At 38.4% G+C, this 24,120-nt stretch overlaps 1 protein-coding gene across 1 annotated transcript; it reads right to left on the bottom strand.

Moving 5' to 3' along the window:
- Positions 1-17,224: 17,224 nt before the first annotated feature.
- Positions 17,225-22,447, bottom strand: LOC149817688 (uncharacterized). The gene is made up of 13 exons (XM_089984964.1): positions 22,232-22,447; positions 22,041-22,134; positions 21,232-21,338; positions 21,074-21,142; positions 20,934-20,988; positions 20,796-20,843; positions 20,534-20,691; positions 19,589-19,827; positions 19,288-19,378; positions 19,073-19,201; positions 18,554-18,707; positions 17,607-17,701; positions 17,225-17,523 (listed from the first exon to the last, which is right to left on the bottom strand). The coding sequence occupies exons 1-13, from the start codon at positions 22,418-22,420 to the stop codon at positions 17,341-17,343; spliced, it is 1,611 nt and encodes a 536-aa protein (XP_089841090.1). The 5' UTR covers positions 22,421-22,447; the 3' UTR covers positions 17,225-17,340.
- Between the last annotated feature and the right edge of the window lie 1,673 nt (positions 22,448-24,120).

Here is a 24,120-nt window from a genome sequence, read left to right on the forward strand (position 1 = left end):
TCTAGTTTTTTTTTTCAAATCTGACTATACATATGATCTACATACTTAATTTTATAAGAATCGAAATCGTCCAATCCTGTCACACATATAGGTTTTATAAGATTTAAAAATTGATGGTTTACAATTATGATAAAAATTCAATACTTAAAAAATTATGTATTTATCAAAAAATGATTTTAAGAGGTTTAAAATTCAATGATCTATGTCACATTAAAATTTTATGTGCATTTCTTAATAAATTGATTATGTTTGTGCATCTGCAAAGTTAGATCGATCAAATAATACTTGCACGTATGCATTCTAGCCAGAATAGCTGGTACTCTAGAGTGTAACCAATACTCAAATATATAAGGCAGTGGTAAAATCAAGTTGTGACTTCCACAACTCCTATTGGCTAGAAAAGGCAAACGAACACACCAGAAGTGGATTTGGCTATGGAGACGGAGACCGAGGGTCACAGTGGTGGGGAGGAGCGGCCACTTCCGCTAGACAGAGGCAAACCGACAACGGAAAATCCATCGTGGGAGGGAGTAGTTTCCGGCGGACATCTCAACCCCCGCCTGGTGGTGGAGGTTAAGAAGGGAGGCGACGCATTTTCTCGACCGAGAATCACAGATCCGGCCAAGCGCTACGCCCAGCTGTTGGCCCCAATGGAGATGACGGTTGTTGTGGGTTTCCCTGGGAACATCCACGATAAAACCATGGATTATAAGTACATGATTGAATCCCTAAAGGCTCTGTGTACAGGCATGAATGGAGTGTCATTATCCACCTACAAAGATGGGGTGTTTCTGATTCCAGCAAGCTCAACAGATCAATTGAAGCATATTGCCTGTCGGGGGGGCTGGAGGGTGGCCGATCGCACTTTGGTTACCAGTCCGTGGCGGCAGGGGGTGTCGCAAGAGCACTGGGAGCTAGGCGAACTCTTGGAAACTGATTTCCACACTCGGTCGAGAGAACAGGTGCACTATGCCAGTCTGAAAGTCGGGGTTTCGCTATATATATGTCCTGTTCCGACGGTCGAGATAGAAGTAGAAGGCGGAGCGATCACCCTTCAGGAGGTGATTTACGAGAGCAACATCCGTTTTTGCAACTACTGCAGATCTATCTGTTGGAGAAAATACTTTGATAGTTAAACTTGTTAGCACTAAATCATTGAAAAGAACATAAACAAAACATATCTACATGACAAGAGATAATTTTCTTTTTTTTTTGATGAAAAAGCAAAAAAAAACTAACACTATATATGGTTTTGAGATCCATAACTTAATTGTAATCATCTTATAATTTATTTTTAATTTAGCTCATCATAAAATTAAAATTTGATAAATGAAAGCACATGAGGTCTTTACACATAGTATAATCATACTTTATGAGATGTCATATGGTCCAACTGTATAAGATCACTTTATATGGGTCTTAACCTTAGACACTTTATAATATGTAATTAAACATATATAGACCCATACGATTTATCTAACAATCTCGCACTTGGGCCACATATGTCACCTTACACTCATTATAACCTTATGAGATCAAAAAACAATATCTTATTAGATGACATCTCTAACAATATGGTACATTGATTATGTCAACATAGAACCAAAGCAGTCTTTATTACAAACATCGCAATTACACTCATTAATGATCACGTATATTGAAATAACCAACGACATAGATCAAGTATGCATGTGAAGCATAAAAATTACATGTAATATGATCAAAACATACATATTTTCAACTGGTCATGCCTTATTTTTTAGTGAAATCATAATAAATGAACACAAAATAAAACTGAAACTTGAACTTTATACTGAAGTAGTAAATTAAAACTTTATTATATCATAGAACGTTCAAATACAATCTTCCATTAAACCAGTATATCATTAAATGATATAACACCCATTCAAACAGTATGCCCGTGAAAGACCTTGGGTGGTAAACCTTTGGTAAGCAGATCCGCAATCATAGAGTTACCATATATTCTATATATATGTAACCATTCTGCACTTTTTCTTTAACAATAAAGAACTTGATTTCAATATGCTTTGACTTCGATAAGCTCCTATTGTTATTGGAATATAGCACTGTCAAATTATTATCACAAAACAACTTTAGTGATCTTTCAACATTATCCAAAATCTGCAGCCCAATGACAAAATTGCGTAACCATATTTCACGATTGGATGTCTCATAATAGGCTATGAACTCTGTTGCCATAGTGGAAGATGCAATGAGTGACTGCTTGACACTCCTCCAAGAAATAGCTCCTTCGGTCAGCAAAAAAATATAACCTGACGTGGATCTGCAACTGTCTTAGCATCCGGCAAAGTCAGAATTAGAATACCCAATGATCTCTAACTAAAATGATTTCCTATATGCGAGCATGTAATCTTTTATTCTTTGCAAGTACCGTATAACATGTTTGACTGCTTTCCAATGATCTATATCTGGGTTACTTAGATATCTACCTAACATCCCAACAATGTATGTTATATCCGGACATGTACACACTTGAGCATATATAAGTCTCCCTACAGCAGAAGCATATAGAATCTTTTCTATATCTTTAACTTCAAACTGGTGTTTAGAGCACTGAGCGAGACTAAACTTGTCTCCCTAAGCAACAGGAGTATCACCTGGTTTATAATTCTTTTGATATAGCTCTTTTGTGATAATCTAAGAATACTCCGAGAACGATCTTGATGTATCTGAATCCTTAATACAAAAGAAGCATCACCAAGATCTTTTATTTCAAAATTCTTTATCAAAAATCTCTTGGTTTCGTGCAATATGTCTATATCATTACTATCAAGTAATATGTCATCGACATATAAAACTAAGAAAATATATATACACCCACTGAACTTATGGTATATGCATTCATCAACCACATTCATCTCAAAACCAAATGAGAGGATAACTTAATAAAATTTATGATACCATTAATGGGAAGTCTGCTTAAGTTCATAGATGAATTTCTTTAATTTGCAAACTATTTTCTTTACATCACCTGAGACAAAATATTCTGGTTGCACCATATATATTGTCTCATCAATGTCACCATTAAGGAATGCAGTATTTGTATCCATCTGATGTAGCTCTAAATCATAATGAGTCATAAGTGCCATCATAATTCTGAAAGAGTCTTTCGTTAAAACTAGAGAGAAAGTCTTTGTATAGTCAATGCCTACCTTTTTGAGTAAATCCTTTTGCAGCAAGACGAGCTTTATATCTTTTCACATTACCCATTGAATTCTTCTTGGTTTTAAATATTTATTTGCAATCAATGGGCTTCACACCTTTAGATAATGAGACAAGATTCCATACATCATTGTCTTTCATGGATTTAATCTCTTCGTGCATGACATTTGTCCACTTTTGAGAGTTAGAACTCTGTATAGCTTGATAGAAATTAATTGGATCATCTTCTCTTAAGCCAGTATCACTCTCATGTTCTTGGAGAAGAACAATATAATCATCTGGAATTGTTCTTCTCTTCTCTCTAGTGGATTTTCTTAATGACACTTGTTCTTGAGTTACTTGAGGTATTACTTAAGGTATTTCTTGAGGTTGTTGAGTTTGTATTTCAGGAGGAAAAACTTTATTTTGAATAGGGAGATCTTGAATATTGCCTTATTCTAAATTTGTTTGAACAATGTTAGAAATTAAAATCTGATCATTGTTAACAACAACTGTAGAAACAAAAATAAATTCTTCTTCAAAAGCAATGTCTTTTACCTTATCACTCCCCCCAAACTCAGTATCCTCAAAGAAATAATCGTTTCTCGTATAAAAAAAGGACTTATTCATAACGTCATAAAATTTATAACCACTACATCTTTCAAAATATTCAACAAAATAACAGTTAATCGTTCTTGAATCCAGTTTCTTTTCATGTGGCCTATATGCTCTAGCTTCAGCTAGACATCCCTAAATATGAAAATTCTTTATACTAGATTTTTTGCTTGACCATATTTCATATGGGGTATTGGTTACTGTTTTAGTTGCTACCTTGTTCAGTAAATAAGTTGCAGTCTTTAGTGCCTCTCCCTAGAGGAACTCTAGTAAGGTAGAATGAGAAATTATACTCCTTACCATATCCTTTAAGGTCTTATTTCGTTTTTCAGCAATATCATTCATGCTAGAAGTGTGTGACATGGTGTATTGAGGGCCGATACCACATTCTTCTAAAAGTTTAGCAAAGAGCCCTGGACGTTGTTTACCTGATCCATCATATCTACCATAGTATTCACAACCACGGTCAGATCTGACGACTTTAATCTTTTTGCCAAGTTGGGTTTCAACTTTAGCCTTAAATGATTTGAACACATCTATAGACTGAGACTTTTCATGAATCAAATATAGGTACCCATAACGTGAATAGTCATCTATGAACGTAATAAAATATTATTGTCCATTCTAATAAGATGTAGGGAATGATCTATAAATATCTATATGAATTAGTTCTAAGACGTCTGTTCTTCTGTCGGCACCTATTTTTCTTATGTTTGTTTGTTTCCCTTTTATGCACTCAACACAAACTTGAAAGTCAGTGAAATCAAAAGAGTCAAGAATTTCACTTATCACAAGTCTTTCAATTCTTTGTTTAAAAATGTGACTTAAGTGCTTGTGCCAAAATAAAATAGAATTCTCATTGGCTAATTTTTGTTTTGTATCACGTGAACTTGAATTCAAGATTTCATGATATGAGACAATAATATTAAGTAAATATAGGTTATCGACCACATATAAAGTATTAGTCCCAATAAGATTTGAATTAAGAAACAACTTAAACTGACTATTTTCAAATAAACAAGAATAACCAAATTTGTCTAATGCAGAAATAAAAACCAAATTTCATCTAAATGACAATACAATGTGAATTTTTTCAAATTCAAATAACAACCAGTCTTTAATAATAACCTAAAAGTCTATATTGCCTCAACTTGAACTGATTTGTCATCGCTCACATGGATGAATCTTTCACTATCAATTGGCGTTCGACAACTTAGGCAACCCTACATAGACACACTTATATAAGTGGTAGCACCAAAATCCATCCACCAAGTGTGTTGTTTGGGTACAGAAGTTAAATTAACCTCAAAAAAAACTAAAGTAAGAAGGGTATATATATTTCTTTTCACGTCAAGCATGACATTTGGTAGTCCTTCTTCATGTGACCCTCGCCTTTGCAAAAGAAACAACTGGACTTTATATCCTGGTATCTCTTTTGTTTCTTTTGCGATTGAGGGTCCATTGCAGCTTTCTTATTCTCTTTTTTTTTCTTCTTAAATTTGTCTTTAGAGGTAATCACCAAGTGAGCACTTTCTGTCTTTTCTAGCTTCATCTTTTTATATTCTTGCACACAATGTGAAATGAGCTCATTAAGAGTTTATTTATCTTTTTGGCAGTTATAACTGACCTTAAATTAACTGTATTGTGTGGGAAGAGATATCCAAACTAAATGCACGAGTAAGTCCTTAGGTAACTCTAACTTTAGTGCCTTTAGTTTTGAAGAAAGATGAGACATGTTCATAATGTACTCCATTTTGTTCTATTTGCCTTTATACCTCATTGAAATAAAACTCGAAATGAGAGTACTTGTCTTAGCCTTTTTGTTTTTAGCAAAACATTTTTCAATTTTCTCGAGGAACTTCTTGGCATTAACCTTTTCTAATATAGTGCTCCTGAAGGTTTCCAAATTACACGTTTCATTATTATAAGACTCATGTGATTGGATCAATCCCACCACTCATGATTTCTTTTATCCTCAGTGCAACTTTTATATGTAAGAGCAGGTGGTTGATCCTCTCGAAGTGCAAGGTCCAAATCTATACACCCAAGAACAATCATAATGTTCTCTTTCCAGTTTATGAAGTTAGAGCCATTCAAAGGGTAGGCATTGATACCTTCAAAGGGTATGGCGCAAGCGGAACCTCAGGCATAAAAGAAAAGAATCGACCCCTGCGCTTCCAGACCGAGGGTGACCACATGCCTATCAGAGGGCCTACCCATCTGCAGGGTCGTTCCAGACCTGCAACCACCTCCAAACACCACACGACGCACCTCCTCCTTATCTACTTCTTTTGGGTATATTTTTCCAGAAATAATGGGATATCATAGGAGAGGATGTTTTGTAGAGTTGTCATCAATTTCTTCTCTTATAGTAAGCTCCTTAAAAGGATTAACTTGGCCAACATAATACTTATTACTAAACTTGAGGGGGCTAACAAATTAAGCCAATTCAGACCTATCAGCCTTTGTAGCTTCATATATAGAGTAATCACTAAGATCATTGTCCAAAGAATGAGTGGAGTCCTGTCAGCAGAAATCAGATGACTTTCCTTAAAGGTAGATCATCAAGGAATACAACAGAGCTGGTAGAGAATCAACCTTTAAAGTTTATGGTTCTTGGATCGAAATCTACTTCAAATCTCCTAAATTTGTAGTGATTATTAAGGGAGAATCAAAGGTGCTTTTCCAACACGATAGATGTACAAGAAAAAGGACCCAATGTTTCTGTACCTTTTTCCTTTTAATCATAGAGAGGCTATCCTAGATGATGGCCAAGGAGGAGGGGTACATATTTCCTATTCAGATCAAAGGTTATTTTATATTTTTTATGCAGAGCAAAAAAGAATATGTCCAGAATTCCTTAGCCAACACAGCGACCTTAGCAAAATTGGCCTGAAAAGTGTGTAAGCACGAGCCTAGTCCCTGAGCTGACCTAGTCAGGGCCAAATATTTGAAGATGGAGTCTCTATGGGTTCCCAAGAAAGGTATAAAAGTGTCGCAGGGATGGAAGGGGGTTCGACACGGACCAGAAGCCCTTCTAGCAAGAATACAATGGGAGGTTGGAGATGGGGAAATCATGGAGTTTTGGTTCAATCCATGGATAAGGAGAGGCCCGCTTATTAAAACCTTGCCCCCTAACACCCAAGCAATTTTGTAAGAGTCCCACCGTGATATCAAGATCAAAGACATGACTGATGAGCATACTAACCCGCAGATCAAAGTCTCAAACCTTAGAGTGCACACTCTGCCTCAGGTGATGGAGGATGTGCATGCCCACACTTGGCATCTCGGCAGGACTTATAACATCAGTTGGGGAGCAATAAAAATGCTCTTGATGAGAAGTGTATGCCCTCCTCCCCCCACCCCATGAGCTTCAATCTGCTTACGTATTGGAGAAGGTAAGCCGTTAATGGTGGCGTAAATCGAAATGTAAAAATCAAAACCGCATACCGGTAACCACTATGAACAAAAGTGAGTGAAGGGAATGTTGACATGGGTGTTCGGCGTTCTCCTCAGCCTATCGATGTCCTTGATGAGCCCAAGCCTTAAATCGAAATGAGAGCAAGACCCTTGAACCCTAAAGAGTGAAAAAACAATATCACTTGTAGTGTTGTTGTTGTTTTGTATCACTCATCACACTACCACGAGTCTTTATAGACTTCTGAGAAAAGCCTGCAATGGAAGGTTACCATAATCAGTGGTTTACTCTGCATGAACAATTGCAATAATTTCTCTATAACTCTCATAAGCCATGCTATCCTATGATGTATCCATGTTAAGCCGGGTCATATCAGGTTGGATACGATGCATATTCCAACGTTCTCTCACTTGACCCATTGATATGAAAAAATATTTTATCAAGGTTTTACTGTTATATCGATTCAATTTTCATGTGGGTTCACATGCTACCCTGTATCACAAGAATGAATCATACGAGTTATAGAGATGAACATCTCTATATAAGATATCATATTTTCATGTACTATATATAGTATTATTCATTTTCAATATTTAGTATGTTAAGAATACATTTATAAATATGTTGGTCTCTAACCTATTCTATTAGTCATTTTAATATTATTATTTTGTTATTCTTTCGTTTCAAAATGAGAGATCCTTTACACATAATCAGCAATGCACAAAATCATAGAGAATCAATTTAGTTTCTGAAATGTGATCACATAAAACCATAATATATTGTCATACTTCAAAAGAAACTAAATAAACTCATCTTTATTACATGTTGAGATTGCAATCTTGGTGCTAGCCCTTTAATAAGAGGATATGCAATCATTTCTTTTGTATTGATATTTTCAATACACACTAAATGATTCTCAATCCTTTCTTTAACAACAAAGTACTTTAACTCCATGTGTCAACATGAGGTTGAACTCTTGTTGTTATTCAAAAAAGACACAATGACTTTACTATCACAAAAGATCTTTAGTGGTCTCTCAATAGAGTCCACAATCTCAAAACCTATAATAAAGTTTCTTATCCAAACGACTTAAGATGAAGTCTCGTTTAAATCAATAATTTTTTTCCCAATGGCTTTAAGAAATTCCTTCACTATCCTGCAGTGAGAGATGACACCTCGAATATTTTTAGTCTCTCGCAATTGCAAAAGCAACAAGTTAAGATTATTTGAGTACTCTTACTTCTCATAGACATCTTTTTAAGTGCTCTAACTTCTCAGAGTCAGCCTTTAGAGCGACTATTCTATTCTTCGTATAAGCGAGAGATTAATCGCTCTATATGAGATTCATATTGAAAAGGTAAATGTGAGACCATTTATTATTCATCTTTTCTGAAATAAGCATAATTGGGTCATTATTGTTTCACTTTGGTGGAAATGATAATACTCATAGTTGTTTCGTCTCTTCAATTCACAAGAAATTGACTTCAATTGGTGAAACTATCAGATCATGTAACTAGAGGCAATTAAACACAATATCTTTGGATACAAATATGCTTAATAGGTTTGTATACACATCTACTATTACACAATGTATGAATTTGAAACATAATGACGTACCTTTGGGCAGAATCATTATTTAATAAAGTCACACATAATCATAATATTGAATCTTAACATGGTCTAAAGAATCCTCAATTAACACAACTCAGATCACTTTGGTGATTGCATGAGTAAGTTAATCAAGATCTTTTGTTGCAAACATATTTGTATTATGGAGCATGCACATGCACACATGATAATGCATGCATATTCACGATGAAATATGTATTATATTGTCAAAAAATATAAATTCATACTTTAACTTATATGAATAAATAAATTTTGATGAAAACACATCACATATATCATGAATTTAGTCATAATTCATGCTTAAATATCATGCATAACTTAAATAACATCAAATGCATGTATAAGACATGCAAAAGTCATGCTTCTATGAAAATAAATACCTATAAAAAAATAACAAAAGCATGCGTTTATGGGTAAAACCCAGGATTCTCATGCTAGAATCAGTCTAAAAATGCTCTAAACCGGTAAACTAAGAGCCTGAACCGATCCCGAAACAATCAAGCTGGTCTGAAATATGTACAAAAGCCTATAAACCACTAAAACCAAATAAGAAAATTGTTGTTCCTTCACAGATTCATGAAAACATGGTTTCTACATTCAGGAACCAGTAAAAAACTAATAGAAACCGGTCAAAAAGGGCTCTAAACTGGTCTCATAATGCCCCATATTGATCACATAACTGATTCAGTATTTAAAGGTTTAAATAGTACATGGACCTTATTTTGAACTTGATCCGATTCAATCCGGATTCAGATCTATTTCTAATGTATCCCAAGTCAGTTTTCTCGGTCCGAATCCAGTCTGGATTCATACTCATTTATTACTGGGTCCCCGGTTGGATCCCATGATCCATGACTCGATCTGGATTCATACTCTATCCAAATAGAATCTGGGTCGGATCCGAATCCACAACCTGATCTAGATTTGGATCTTGTCCAAATAAGATATGAATCAGATCCAAAAACCTGGTCCAGACCTGAACCCGCTCCATTATGGTTTCAGTTTGGATTCGATTCTTGGGTCCAGTCTAGATCAGGTTAGACCCAGACCTAAAACCCCAAATGGGTTTGGGTCTGGTCTCATCCCATGGATCGGGTCTTGACCCAATCCGCCTGGTCTATAATGGATCCAGTTCGTGGATCAGGCCTGCCCCGAGATGTGACGGAGACCCGATCCACCAAAAACGGGTTTGGATCGAGCCATGTAATCAGATCGGGACACCCGATCAGACCCGGATCAAGGCACCCAATAAGGCCCGATAGCCTTCGGTTTCTAAACGCCATAGATGGTGTCCACCATAAAACTCTGCCTCCCCCCCCCCCCTTGGGGCAACAGTAACCCTCCAACAAACATCTATGAAGGTAAAGAAAAAAGGATATTTTTTTATATGCATGCATCGCCGGGGCTGCCATCGCCACTACCGACGATAGGCGGTTGATGGCAACCAGTGACCGTCGGTCGTTACATTGGTCGGAAGCAAACAAAAAACAAAAAATCCTTGTTTTTTATCTGTCGTTGGCTGCTTCTATCACCAGTGGCTAGCCACTGCAATCAACGGTGATTCTGGCCACTGACAATAGCTATTGCGGCTGCCTCTGGCTGCGGGTACCGGATGTAGCCAACAACGACATCTCATTGTTGGCGACGATCAACTAAGCGGAGGAGGGGTAAAAAAATGCGAAGCAGGTTATATGTTCCCCCCCCCCCCACGAACAGGGGAGTTAGCTACATCTCATGTTCGGGGGTCCCAAAGAGCACCACATATGTAAGCATGTGTGTCTCGTATCCCCATGTTTGTCAGCATTAATTAGCATTGGAGTTTGATGTGATTGCAAAGACTTAAGTACCCTCTCCTCCATTGGTGCCAAAAAAATGACGATTCTTGAAAAGGAGTGGTTGTAAAGACTTAAGTGCCCCGAAGATGATTATTTAAGACCCAGTCTCTGCACTGCAGCATTATCCGAGAAAGAAATCTCCCCTGGAGGAGGCCATGAACATCAACCCTCTCACTCTCTCTCTCCCTTCTCTTTCTGCTTCTATGCACATCCAGCAGAAGATCATACATTGCTTCATCAAGCACCGACTGACCTGCACATTGACTGTTGTGGAGCCTGATTCAGAGTTTTTAAGACCCAGTCTCTGCACTGCGTGGATAGCATCGTTCAACTTGATTCGTTGTGGAGCTTGATTTAGAGTTTTTGCCCTTATAGGAGGAGGGTTTGGGGGCTCCTCCCAGCGTGGGTAGCATCGTTCAACTTGATTCGTTGTGGAACCTGATTTAGAGTTTTTGCCCTTATAGGAGGGGGTCCGGGGGCTCCCTCGGCATGGGTCCCGGGTGTCATGGTCAAAAAATGCACAGGGTATCGTGGTGAGAAAGACATATTTTTGTTCCAAGCAAGGTTGGAAGAAATCAATGGAAAATCCAGCAAAGAGCATGCCAGAATCAAGATGTGGATGTCAAGCGAGAATGGTGTTGTGCAACTCAAATAACATAGAATAATAGGGGTCTGGTTTTTAGTTAAAATGGGGAATGAAATGACAATAGAAATCGCTGAAAATTTACAGAAATAAACTAGACTCAATAACGAAGACACCACTTTTTACGGATTTGGAATATGACCTCCGGTTAGGGAGATATGGCCCTAACAAGTTGATCCTAATTCGGGTAGCGATTTGCTTACTAAATAATACTACAAATCGCTATAGTGATTTGCGGAAGACACTACAAATCACTATGGTGAGATTCAAAAACACTATAAATCGCTATAGCGATTTGCGAAAACACTACAAATCGCTATAGTGAGATCCAAAAATACTATAAATCGCTATAGCGATTTGCGGAAAACACTACAAATCGCTATAGTGAGATCCAAAAACACTATAAATCGCGGGGCCCCGGACCCCCCTCCTATAAGAGCAAAAACTCTAAATCAGGCTCCACAACTCATCAAGTTGAATGATGTTACCCACGCTGGAAGGAGCCTCCAAACCCTTCTCCTGTAAGGGCAAAACTCTGAATCAGGCTCTACAATGAACCAAGTTGAACGATGCTATCCACGTTGGGAGGAGCCCCCAAACCCTCCTCCTATAAGGGCAAAAACTATGAATCAAGCTCCATAACTCATCAACTTGAACGATGCTACAGTCAGTGTGCAGGTCAGTCGGTGTTTGATGAAGCAATATAGGATTGTCTGTTGGATGTGCACAAAAGTAGAGAGAGAAGGGAGAGAGAGTGAGAGGGTTGATGTTCATGGCCTTCTCCAGGGAGAACTCTTTGCCTCCCTTGATTTCTTCTCTAGAGAGAGAGAGGGTTTTACAGTGTTTTACGAAGAAAGAAGAAGAAGACTTTGAAGAGTCAACATCATGCTCGACTTTCTGGATGGAGGACATGTTTGTCCTTTTTTTGAACTGTTTGTTTTTTCTTTTTTGAATGAAGGGCATTTTTGTCATTTTCTCAAACCATCACTTTATGAGAAGAATAGCAAGAAAGGGTACTGAAGTCTTTGCAACCACACCAGATTCCAATGCTTAGTGATGTCAACATACACGGGAATACGAGCCCCATGTGCTTGTATACGTGGTGCTCATTCAAAGCCCCGAACACAGACGTGGGATTCAGTGAATCATTCGGGGGGAACATACACCACCCTCTCAAAAAAATGGGGTTTCAACCCCTATCCCAACTAACCCCCATGTTGGAATCCGGCCTTACTATCATCGGCGACGACAGCCAGCTGCCGTCAACGTTGGCCATCGCTGATGACAGAAAACAGCCAGCAGCATGTTGGTTATGGCTTGAGCAAAGGGGTTCACAGCAGGGAAACACATGACGGAGGCTCCATAAAATGTGGTGAAAAAATGGGATTTCGGCATTACGACGACCATCATCGCCTTCGCAAGAGGGCAACAACAGCTGCTGACCCGCAGGCGGTGGTGCGTCGGTCAATTCCTCCCCCGTCGTCATCAGACTTCTCAAAACTGAACGAGAGTCCAACGAGAAAGAAGTTTGCTGATACAAATTTCGTGGAGTGAATGCCGAGGTGTGGCCCATAACCTAACCGGAATGTAAAAACCAAAACCACATACTAGTAACCGCCATGGATGAAAGTGAGCGAAAAGAGTGTTGACGCGAGTACTCAGCGTTCTCCTCAGCCTACTGACACACTCAATGAGCCCAAGCCTTAAGTCGAGTGGAGAGCATGCCCCTTGAACCCCATAAAGTGAAAGACAATATCATGTAGTGTTGTTGTGTAGTATTCATCACACTACCACGAGTATTTATAGACTTTGGAGAGAAGCATGTAATGTGAGGCTGTAGTAGGAGATTACCATAATAAGTGGTTACCCTGCAGTTGCAAGAACTACCCTATAACGACCATGAGCCATGCTATCCCATGATCTATTCATGGCAAACCAGGTCACTTTAGGTTGAATACTATCAATATTTCAACAGTTAACACGTTTTTGTCTTAAGGCTTTCAGTTTCAACATCCCCAGCATGTGCATTTTCTGTAAAAAAAACCAAAGAACATGGTGCCCATATGTTCCTAAAGTGTGAATGGGTGAGACTAGTGTGGAATTTTGTAGCAGCTCTTCTTGGAGGACGATGATCATCGGGGCTGACCGTGAAGAATGACCTTCTCAGATGGCCGGGCAAAAAATTTAAGGAAAAACCTATCAAACGCAGTTGGGACATTGCTTTCCAAGTTATTATATGAAAATTGTGGCAAGCGAGGAACAAAAGTACTTTCAAAGGTAAAACAATCTCCAAACAACAACTAACAAGGGAGGTGAGTCTCGCAGTTAGGGAGCAGATTATGGCCCGGCTCTATAACTCGACACGTGGCAAGCGAATGGAGGTTTATGTGTACTTGGGATTCGTCTGCTTCACTATTCTCTCTCATGAAGGTGCCACTAATCATGTGGGTTGCTTTCATAGACCAGGGAAGCTAGAAGAAGGAGAATGGAGCGTGTGGATGGAGATTCTACATATATCGGAGGCAGGAGTAGGGATGGCAGTGGACCGGGGGAAAGCGGGGCCTTGCCCCGCCTCGCCCCGTTGGGACCCGGGATGGAGGGCATGAGGCAAAGATGGAGGCTAAAATTCACCCCTGTGCGGGGATGGACTGGCACTTTCTCCTGCCCTGCCCCATCCCCGCCCTTCCCTCTCTCGATAGCACACCTTAACCCCGATAAACCCTAACACAAACCCCCTTTTCCCATTTCTTCACCTTCTCCTCTCATGCAACCTAATTTTATTCCCCTTCTACCTCCTCGCGTAAGCTCCTCCTTCCTTCCCTGTTTGCAGATGGGTCGGCGCCGTGACCACTACAGCCTCCTCCTTTGTTGCCTATTTCCCCTTTCTTTCCCCCATCGCATGCAGTCGCCCGAGTCCTTTCTCCCCCTCTTTTCCTTTTCTCGACCAGAGACTAGACGAAATCGGGTCATCGTCGTCCTTTGCCGGCAGACATCATCTCTTCCTCACCTTCTTCCCCCTCCTTCTTCCTCCTTTTTTTCTTTCCTCGTTCGGGTAACGTTCGGAAACCCCATCGGGGTCGCCGCCATCCTCCTCTTGTTCGTCGAAAGCCACCCGCTGTTGTGAGCCCGATGTTGCTGCCACTTACGTCGGGAACCTCGACTATCGCCAGGTAACCTTCTTCCTCCTCTTCTCTGCAACTCCCATTTTTGGGTTGTCGGGGGTGCTAAGAGCCACCATTACCCATTCTTTCAACGCTAGCCATCAAGGGTGCACCCCCTACTTCTGGTTTCTATCGGGAGTCCTGCGGGTGTCCAGGCTCTGTCGGGAACAGAGCCACCGTCCAGGAGGAAATGTATGTTGGACATTTGGGTTTGGGTTCAACCCATAGTGTAACTCAATTTGACATTAACGAGGTTAGTGGGCTGTTAGTGAGCAATTAGTAGGACAGGAGTTACAAGAATGTGAAGGGACTGACACCCCCCCACCACCACCACCACCACCACCACCACCACCACCACCCCCTTATCCTCCACTATAAACATGAGGCTTGACTACATGACGAGGGTATCCTACAATTAAAGCTTATTGCGTGTGTCCTCGTAATTCTCATTTGGGTTCAGGGTCTTGCTCACTATCGACTTGAGCACCCGCACTTCACATCTTCCATAGCGTCTACCAGCACGTTTCAATTTTTGCATTCTGGTTCTGTTTTAAAGATAAGCTAACAATGTAATCGTAGAATCGGGAAGGGCTGATATTGCTAAACGTCTAAACCTCGCTCTGGAAGGGAGGTATCCAATTTCCAACCTCCTTACTGTTCTTTTAGATGTACTGTACAAGATGGACATAATTCAGATCAGTTACAGCTACTGTCACTCCAATTCGTTGAGTAGGCAGTTAGCGAATTTCGCAAGGGGGTTTGGCTTAGTTTTGGAAAGACAAACCCGAAGATTGACTCCCATTTTCCAGCAGCAGGTGATTTTGCAGTTACAAATTTATTGATTAATACACTGGTAGGGGTCCGCCTAACCCCAGCTTGACTGTCAAAAAAAAATGAAGTTAGTGAGAGAAGGGATGAAAACTATAGTTTCTGAAAATATACCAGTCCCCATAAATTTTCCTATTTTTATGTATATGTGAACAGTCATAAACCAAAACTGTTTAGTGTCTAATTGCTAGCCAATTATACAATAAATAATTTTCAGGAATCCTGTTTGAGTGAGGACATGGTTTGACACCCCAAGTCCTGTTGTCAATAAAATCGATGGCAGACTGAAGTAGGATTTGTAGGGACCACCGTCCCAAACATGAAAGGTTGGTAAGACTCATCTTCACTTAAGTTTGTATCTTTTCTCGGTGGCTGACAAGGATGGGTCATAGCCATGCTTAGTTTAGCTGTTTTGAGCCTACAATGATTCATTTATGAAAAAATTACAAAAAAAAGCTTAATTTTTGCCTTTTTTTTTTTTAAAGGCAAGCTGGGGTTAGGCAGACCCCACCAGTTAACCACTGGGGTTTTGAACCTGCAACGTCCCACCACAATGAGACATGCAATGACAGCTCCTACCAATCACACCGTTGGTATTAATTTTTGGCTTATTTATAAGAAAACGTCTACCTTTCGAGATATTAGTGAAAACACACCTAATTAACAAAGCAATTCTCAAAAGTTCGGCGTGTTTTTGTAAATAGATCAAAAGTTAAACATGGTTTTTGTAAAAAAAAATCATTTATTTATGCGGTGAAAAGGTGGTCCAAAGTTTCTTTGCTTGGTAAAGTGGTTCTGCAAGTTCAAGGGGCAGTCATGTCAGATTTTTCAAAGCCATACCCGTTAATAGAAATCATTTTTTTTTTATAAATCAAACCTTATGACTATGATCTATATGATTTATTTATATATAGAGAGAAAAATGAAATGTTAGCTATTGATTTTTCACTGCCTTAAAAAAATGAAATCTTGTAGTATATTAAACATGATAAAACCTTCTAGTAAATAAACTATGTATGGTTAGATTTATCATTTTGTGGCTAGATCCATACAAAGAGTATGTACCACCGTACCAACGGGGCTCCGCTTAGCAGTTAGTGCATGTCACCTTGTGTTGAGATATTTGCCAAGTTCAACTGGTAGGGGTCGGCTTAACCCTAGCTTTCTCTGTCTACAAAAAGAGTGTGCACCACCATATGGTATCATGGTACACAACCACTATACACACATATATTGTGGATCAAGCCCCATAGATATGATATATATGGTTTGGTTAGTCAAAACGAACATCCTATCACATTATATAAATGGATCTGTTAAATGCTTCAAATTTCAGCAACCAACCATGCATAAGCATTTCATGGTTGATAGTCATATTTTTACATTGAAACCACTCTGCATTTTCTAGTAAGTAGACCGTTTTAAATACATTTGTAGGGTCAAATTGGTTAAATAAAGCTTGCACCTAGGGGTGTCAATGGGTTGCGTATGACCCAGACCTGACTCATACCAAACCCTATAGGGTCAGGGTTTGGTGATAAATAAAGAAGGAGGTCCGATTAGAATCTGGATCGGATTCAAAGGTTTCAAGTTGTGGTATGGTTTGTGAAATTCCATACCAGACCCAGGCCCGACCTGTATTCCGATTAAGATGCACAATTTTTCAATGTAAAAAATATAAAAAAAAATATTATTTCACCAAGATGGGCTACACAGCATACCGGCAATATTTCTTAGGCCCCATAACCTGAACCAGGGTTTTCCATTGATAAAGAACTATTTAACATCATATAACCTATTTTTTTAAAGTGTTAATTTGTTGCAATAAAAACAACTATTTAACACTTTCATATTATTTATGGTTTTATTTATATTTTTATATTTTTTATAGAAATACACAGATACACACACATGAGATTCAATCCTTTATTGCATAATTATTTTGTTAAAATGAAAAAAGTTGAATGTGAATTTACATAAACAGTTACACATACCTATATGGATTTTTTTTTTTAATTATAGGTAATTTTAGAGAAGATAATCAAATAACGGAAACTGGGTTGTTATCTCATTGATTTGACGGTTGAGACTACGCAGAGCTTCAATATGTTGTTCATCTTCCTCCACTGCAATGATCTTAGCAAACTCACCTTCTTCAAGATGGTCCATAACCCTGTTGGCTGCCTCAAGTCCAGTAACATATGCCTTCTCCTGCATTAATATATAAAACCATTTCACTCCGAGAGTAATGATAAAAATATTAATCCAGAGTTTGTAATTTTTAGAGTTTGAACCTGTGACCATGAGCCATGTCGAGTGATGATCCAATCTCCAGCCATAAACAAATTTGGAAAGCTTGTTGATCCGCGCATCAAGGATTTGTAAGAACCTGAGGACAGCTACTATGTGTTTAAATTGAAAGAGGAATTCATTTACAACACGTAATCATATGAAATAGTTCTTTTCTACTGCATTATTAAATATCTACGCACTTAATCTGTCTATAAGTCTAAACAGAAAATATTCTTCAGCTTGTCATGTTCATAGTTTGGATGGCAGTGGACAAGATGACCGAGAAATTGGAAAGTTTGATGACTTGTGCTTCCATGATGCATGATTAACATCTCATACTTTTAGAAAGGATGTATTGGTATTGGGAGGTGGATCATTTTAGTGTTGGTTTCTTGTTTATATGAAGGCAAGAAATTTTAGGATTTCTGCAGCCAATGCAAACCAAAACCAGCCTTTGACAGAAAGCAAATCATCTTGAACCATGGTAATTTTGACTTCCCAACAAGATGATGCTTCACAGTTTGCAAATGGGTAATATCATGCTTTGTTGAATTATGATGTGCTGCCCTTGTAGTATCCAGTAACCTTCATGTATTGCGATCCACTTCAGATGTGGACGCATTTTATTTTCTTCCTTTCATGAACTAGTCAAAACAATGATTATTCCCCTACAACAAAACACTTAAAAAAAAAGAACAGATTTTTGAAGCTCAACTGCTGCATGTTGGTTCTGTTCAGTACATGAGAATGCCACATTTTATATCCAAAACAGCCATGCATCATACAGAAGCAACATAAGCTTACAAAAAAGTAAACACTAGACTTCTAATGTTCTATCATAGGAAATAATCACAACGATAAATGACAAATGAATGACATACATCCACTAATATGAGAAAGCTTGAAAGGCCAGATTGTTTTCAAACATCCTAGCAAGCCCGTTTCATACCAGGAAAAAAATGTGTGGCAGATTTAGGACATCGAAGAACAAGCTGCTTCACCACAATGGCCTCTTCAAATCCTTCAATGCATTTTGCAAGGATAGATCTCACATTCTCCACTAATTGATCATCTTCAAGAGGTAAAAGCTGGTTTGCATGATACTGCAAGATGGAACTGTCACGTTATAGAGTTTTGAATGCTTCACAGTGGTTCTTTAGAATCTCTCTCTCTCTCTCCATTATATATATATATATATATATATATATATATATATATAAAGTCTGTGCGTGTGTGAGTATGTGTTATTTCCATCTTAGTATCACATAACAAGCCCACCATTTCTAAGGATGGCAATTATGCAGGTTTTCCATTGATTCATCATCTTCCTATTAACCAGTTAAATCACATCATTTCCATGGGTGCTCATTGGATTGCAATGTGAGCAATGACACTATATTAATATCCAACCACATGCATATCAGGTTTTTGTGGAAAAAAAAAGTCAATTTTTGATAGATGGACTCACAATGTTCGCCTCTATAACAGAACCAGATTCGTCTTTGTATTCATCATTGAGAGAATTCAAATCAAAGAATGCGCATCCAGTTGAGTCATCTAGATCAGAGTAAATATTTCCTGCCTTCAAAATTTTAATCTAGAAAGCACAGGGTCTCAGTCTGGGATGCTCATAAGAGATGTACAAAGCATAATAAACTACAAATTCAAATAAAGAAATCTTACCTTCCTGTCAAACCATAATCTCGCTGAAATTACATCAACTGATTTCAAGTTGAAGACATCCGAAAACTCTTTCCTGGATTGAAGCAGAGGACTACAGAACACAGGTAGCATAAATAAATGGTAAGGACAACAGAGAAATCTTGTAGTTGACAAACATTACTGGAGGTTTAGACATAAAAGAAAGCTTTAGAACTGCATGCCTCGACACTAACTGCATCAACTAATATTTCACAAATCTGAACTATCAAATAGAACACGAAAGCTTGTGAAGCATGAATTTTAAATACCAACTTTGAGATACCTAGAAGTGATGATACGTTGGAGCTCTGTGACTCCAATAGCTAATACGATCGCATCAACAAGAAAAGTCTCATTTCCACATACTAATTCTGAAATTCTTCCACTTTCTTGGTTCAAAGAAAAATCAGTAATCCTTCTGTTTTGAAGAAATCGGCAACCTTTCTCTTCCATAAATGCCATCCAAGGTCTGAAAATTTTCTCCTCAATTGTTCCACGGCACCAAACAACATCAAAATCTTGCTGAAAGAAACAAATTATGACATTATATTACACAAGATTAGAAGGTATACAATTTTTTCCTCTTTGGAGAGAACTTACCTGACACTTAAGACAAGACTTCAGGAAAAATGTGCTGCCAGTGGGCATGTTTGGAAGCGAGAAAATGATAGGAAAAATGCTATGAAAGAAAAAATGGCAACTTTTTCACCCGTTCCAAACGAAATAAAAAATTTGAAAGGAAAGTTTATCTAAAAGGTGTGTTTTTTTATAGGAAAAATTCCTCCACCTGAGGGGGTGGAGGAATGTTTCCTATACAAAATTATTTTTACATTAGGGCAGCCATTCACCCACAACACATCTCATTCCATGGGCTTTCACAAGAAGAGATTCTTCCATCTTCATCTTCCTCCCTCTCTCTCTCTCTCGTATGATCAAACCACCTCTCTATCTCTCTAAGAGGGCTGATCGACCTCTCTTTCTTGTATGCTCAAACCACCTATCTCTTTTTGAGAGGGGGCTGATCGACCCTCTCTCTCTCAATTTTCTCACATTTTCACTCTATTATTCTCATGCTACACAAACAAGCAAAAAAAATCATTTAGAAAAGTTATCATTATCAAAACTTCTCATAGTAAAAAATTTCTTTTCCTGTGAGAAATTTTCAAGCTTCCAAACGTGCCCTTAAGTAAGCAGACAGGTAAAGCTCAGAATTATGAGATTGTCAAACCTGATGAGCAAGCATAAAATAGTACATCATTCCTAATAATGCTGCTGCACTACATTGTTCCCCTGGGACAAACAATCCAACTTGAATCATTGGGTAGAGAATAGCCCTATAGAGCCTTTCTGAGCAACCAAACTGTCTAAAAAGCTCTCTCGCAGTCACTGCAGAGAAGAAGAAAAGAAGAAGAAAGATGTGATATCACAAGAGATGAGTGGCTTAAGCATGGAATTCATTGTTATTATGGGAGATAACAAGTTATACTTACATGAATCATATTTTCTCCAGGCACGATCCGTGTTATCAAAATCAATGACTGCAAAATAAATTAACCTTTCAGGTACAAAAATGAAGAATGGAATTAAGATATTTCTATTAAATTGCTATTATTGTAAAGATTCTTAACCTGCATTAATGAGGGGAAGAGAAGTTAATCGATCAAACAGTGAGAGGTTAAGGAACTGCAGCAACAAAGAAAGCCATATCAAACATCGAACAAATTTTGTTTTCTTAGGACAGAAAATATAAGTGCAACATCTTAGGTACCTTTGGATAAACAAAGGTTCCAAGCGGAGTTGGCAACCGAGGAAAATCCTGAAATATAGGGAATTCTACCTGTATATGCATCTCTCAGTACTTGGACCACGAAAAAATGTTCAGTGACAGCCACTGGATGTTCTAATTCTCGAGATTTACAATGGTACCTCCAGGCTTTCTGAGGAATATACAGCTGAAGTCATCAAATTGGTGAACGGACGTATCTCTAGCTCATTACAGAGAGAGAATATGTTCCGAGAGGGATGCCTGAAGCCTGCAAGAATTATAATAATTATGTGGCAAAATTCATGCCGAGAAGATCCAAGCATTTTATCCATTTCTTATGTGAACACAATAGTAAGCATTATCAGATATCAATCAACTAGGAAATTAATCAAACAGAATTAACCAATAGCATGCAAACTAAAGCAGAATATGCATCTTTCATTATTAAAGGCGAATTGGTGACTACACAAAAGAAACACCAGAGCAGAATTCTCCATTTTGTAAGGACCAAACTAGCATATGTCAGATGGTACGAACTTGTTTTTTGTGCAGCTCTTAATGCATGCATATGGTGGAGCAATCAATATCACGTAATTCAGATTGCAGCGTATTTTCCCAAGGTACAAACATTGTCAATCAGCAAGTGCCCGGGTCCCTTAGGAACCCATATGACAGCGTCCAGTAGCGATCACATAACAATAATGCAGTGCTTATAACACTTAAAAACAGCAGCAACTCAAGGTCTCTACACGAATAAAGACAGGCATATAGGCATGTTTATGTTTCCTATGCACATAAGAAACTTGTAAAATCATTGAATTGCTTATTGCAAATAATTCACAAGGCAGTTCTATACACGATATGTCACCAATTAGCCATTTTGGGACAAATGGGTACCCACCAAAACGAAAAACACAAAAGGAGCAAAAATTCCAAATGGGCCGACAAGAAGAAGCAAGACAGCATGTACCATGGATCAGTGAGGCATCAAAAGGGTCAAAAATTGAAGCCTCCGAACTCTCTGAAACACCACCATAGCCATCAAGGACAGTGACATCAAACCCCTGCAGCCGATGAAAAAATGAGCTTAAAATCCTGAATTTGCAACTCTTTCCAAAGAGAAAAAAAATGGAAAAGAGAGAAGAAGATGAAGACGGGCACTTGTTTGCAAAGGTGATGAGCAGCCCCAAGGCCTGCCCAGCCGGTGCCAACCACCACCACCTTCTTAGGCCTTCCAGAATCAGAGTGGTCATCGTTGGTGGAAGCTTCTACAGTACAGATGAGAGACCTTTGTCTTCTGATACACAGGGCAGAGGCCACACAAGGAGCACGGGAGCCACAGGCCCACATTTTGGAGTGCTGAGGATAATGCCAACGGTCTCTGGTTGAAGCAGGTTATATCTCCCCCCCTCCCCTAACAGGGCAGTTAGCTACATCTCATGTTTCGGGGGCCCAAAGAGCACCACGTATGTAACATCTGCGTATCTCCATGTTTGCCAACATTAATCGGCATTGGAGTTTGATGCCATTGCAAAGACTTAATTACCCTCTTTTTCATTGGTGCAAAAAAAAAAATGATGATTTTAGAAAAGGAGTGGTTGTAAAGACTTAAATGCCCCGAAGATGATTATTTAAAACACAGTCTTTGCACTGTAAGATTGTCCGAGAAAGAAATCTCTCCTGAAGGAGGCCATGAACATCAACCCTCTTACTCTCTCTCTCTCCCTTCTCTTTCTGCTTCTGTGCACATCCAACAGAAGCTCCTACATTGCTCCATCAAGCACCGACTGACCTGCACATTGACTATTGTGGAGCTTGATTCAGAGTTTTTACCCTTACAGGAGGAGGGTTTGGGGGCTCCTCCCAGCGTGGGTAGCATCATTCAACTAAATGAGTTGTGGATCCTGATTCAGAGTTTTTACCCTTACAGCATGGTTCAACTTGAGTTGTGAAGCCTGATTCAGAGATTTTGCCCTTACAGGAGGGGGGTTTGGGGGCTTCCCCCGACGCAATAAAGTGTTTTGTTTAATCATGGTGCTCATGTTTCTTTTGGTTGTTTCTTGCAAAAGGTTTTTGTAACACCCTTTCTCATGATTTTTCTGTTTTTTTTCTAGTTTGAAGATGGTGACTTCTGAAAGTTATCGTTCAATTTCAGAAAATGAACCTGTTACAGAACCTGAAATTCTGTAACCAATTCCCCTTTTTAACAGATTTAAAATATCAAATGAGTTTATAAAGTTATAAAAATTTCCAAATATAAACTAGCCAAGTAAAGAAAGAAAACCCTTTTTACAAATTTGAAAAATGATCTCTCGTTGGGGAGATATGACTTTTGCAAAATCAACAAAAAACCTGAGTAACCCAAACAATATAGTGTGACAGGGTCTTGGTTTTCGACCAAAAACAGGTATGAAATTATCATAAAAATTGCTGAAAAATGACATAAATAAACTAAATTCAATAACGAAGATGTTTTTTACGGATCGAAAATTCGATCTCTTATTAGGAAGATACGCCCCCGATAAGTTGGTCTTGATTCAAATAGCGATTTACGCGATTTGTAGTGTTATTCAGTAAGCATACAAATCGCGTAAATCGCTATTTGAATCAAGACCAACTTGTCGGGGGCGTATCTTCCTAACCGGAGATCGGGATTTCGATCCGTAAAAAACAGCATCTTCGTTATTGAGTCTAGTTTATTTCTGCCAATTTTCAGCAATTTTTATAGTAATTTCATACCTGTTTTTGGTTGAAAACCAAGACCTTGTCACACTCTATATCGTTTGAGTTACTCATGTTTTTAGTTCATTTTGCAAGAGTCATATCTCTCCAACGTGAGACATTTTTCAAATCTGTAAAAAGGGTTTTTTTGCTTTATTTGTCTAGTTTATATCTGAAAATTTTTATAGCTTTATATATGTATTTGATATTACAAAATTTTAAAAACTGGAACTGTTTTGTTTAATCATGGTGAAATAAGATTAATCTGTAACCAGTCCTGAATTTTAACAAATTTGAAATATCAAATATGTATAAAAAGCTATAAAAAA

The sequence above is a fragment of the Nuphar pumila genome, chromosome 13 (genome assembly GCF_984573655.1).
Source record: "Nuphar pumila chromosome 13, dmNupPumi1.hap1.1, whole genome shotgun sequence".
Lineage (NCBI taxonomy): Eukaryota > Viridiplantae > Streptophyta > Magnoliopsida > Nymphaeales > Nymphaeaceae > Nuphar > Nuphar pumila.

What these genes read in the sequence shown, in the direction of transcription:
- LOC149817688 (XM_089984964.1), bottom strand. Translation starts at nt 22,420, where the DNA reads ATGTGGGCCTGTGGCTCCCGTGCTCCTTGTGTGGCCTCTGCCCTGTGT. An exon ending in ATTCCTCAGAAAGCCTGGAG is followed by an intron (nt 21,143 to 21,231) that starts GTACCATTGTAA and finishes ATGCATATACAG; the next exon opens with GTAGAATTCCCTATATTTCA. An exon ending in GAACCTTTGTTTATCCAAAG is followed by an intron (nt 20,989 to 21,073) that starts GTACCTAAGATG and finishes TTGTTGCTGCAG; the next exon opens with TTCCTTAACCTCTCACTGTT.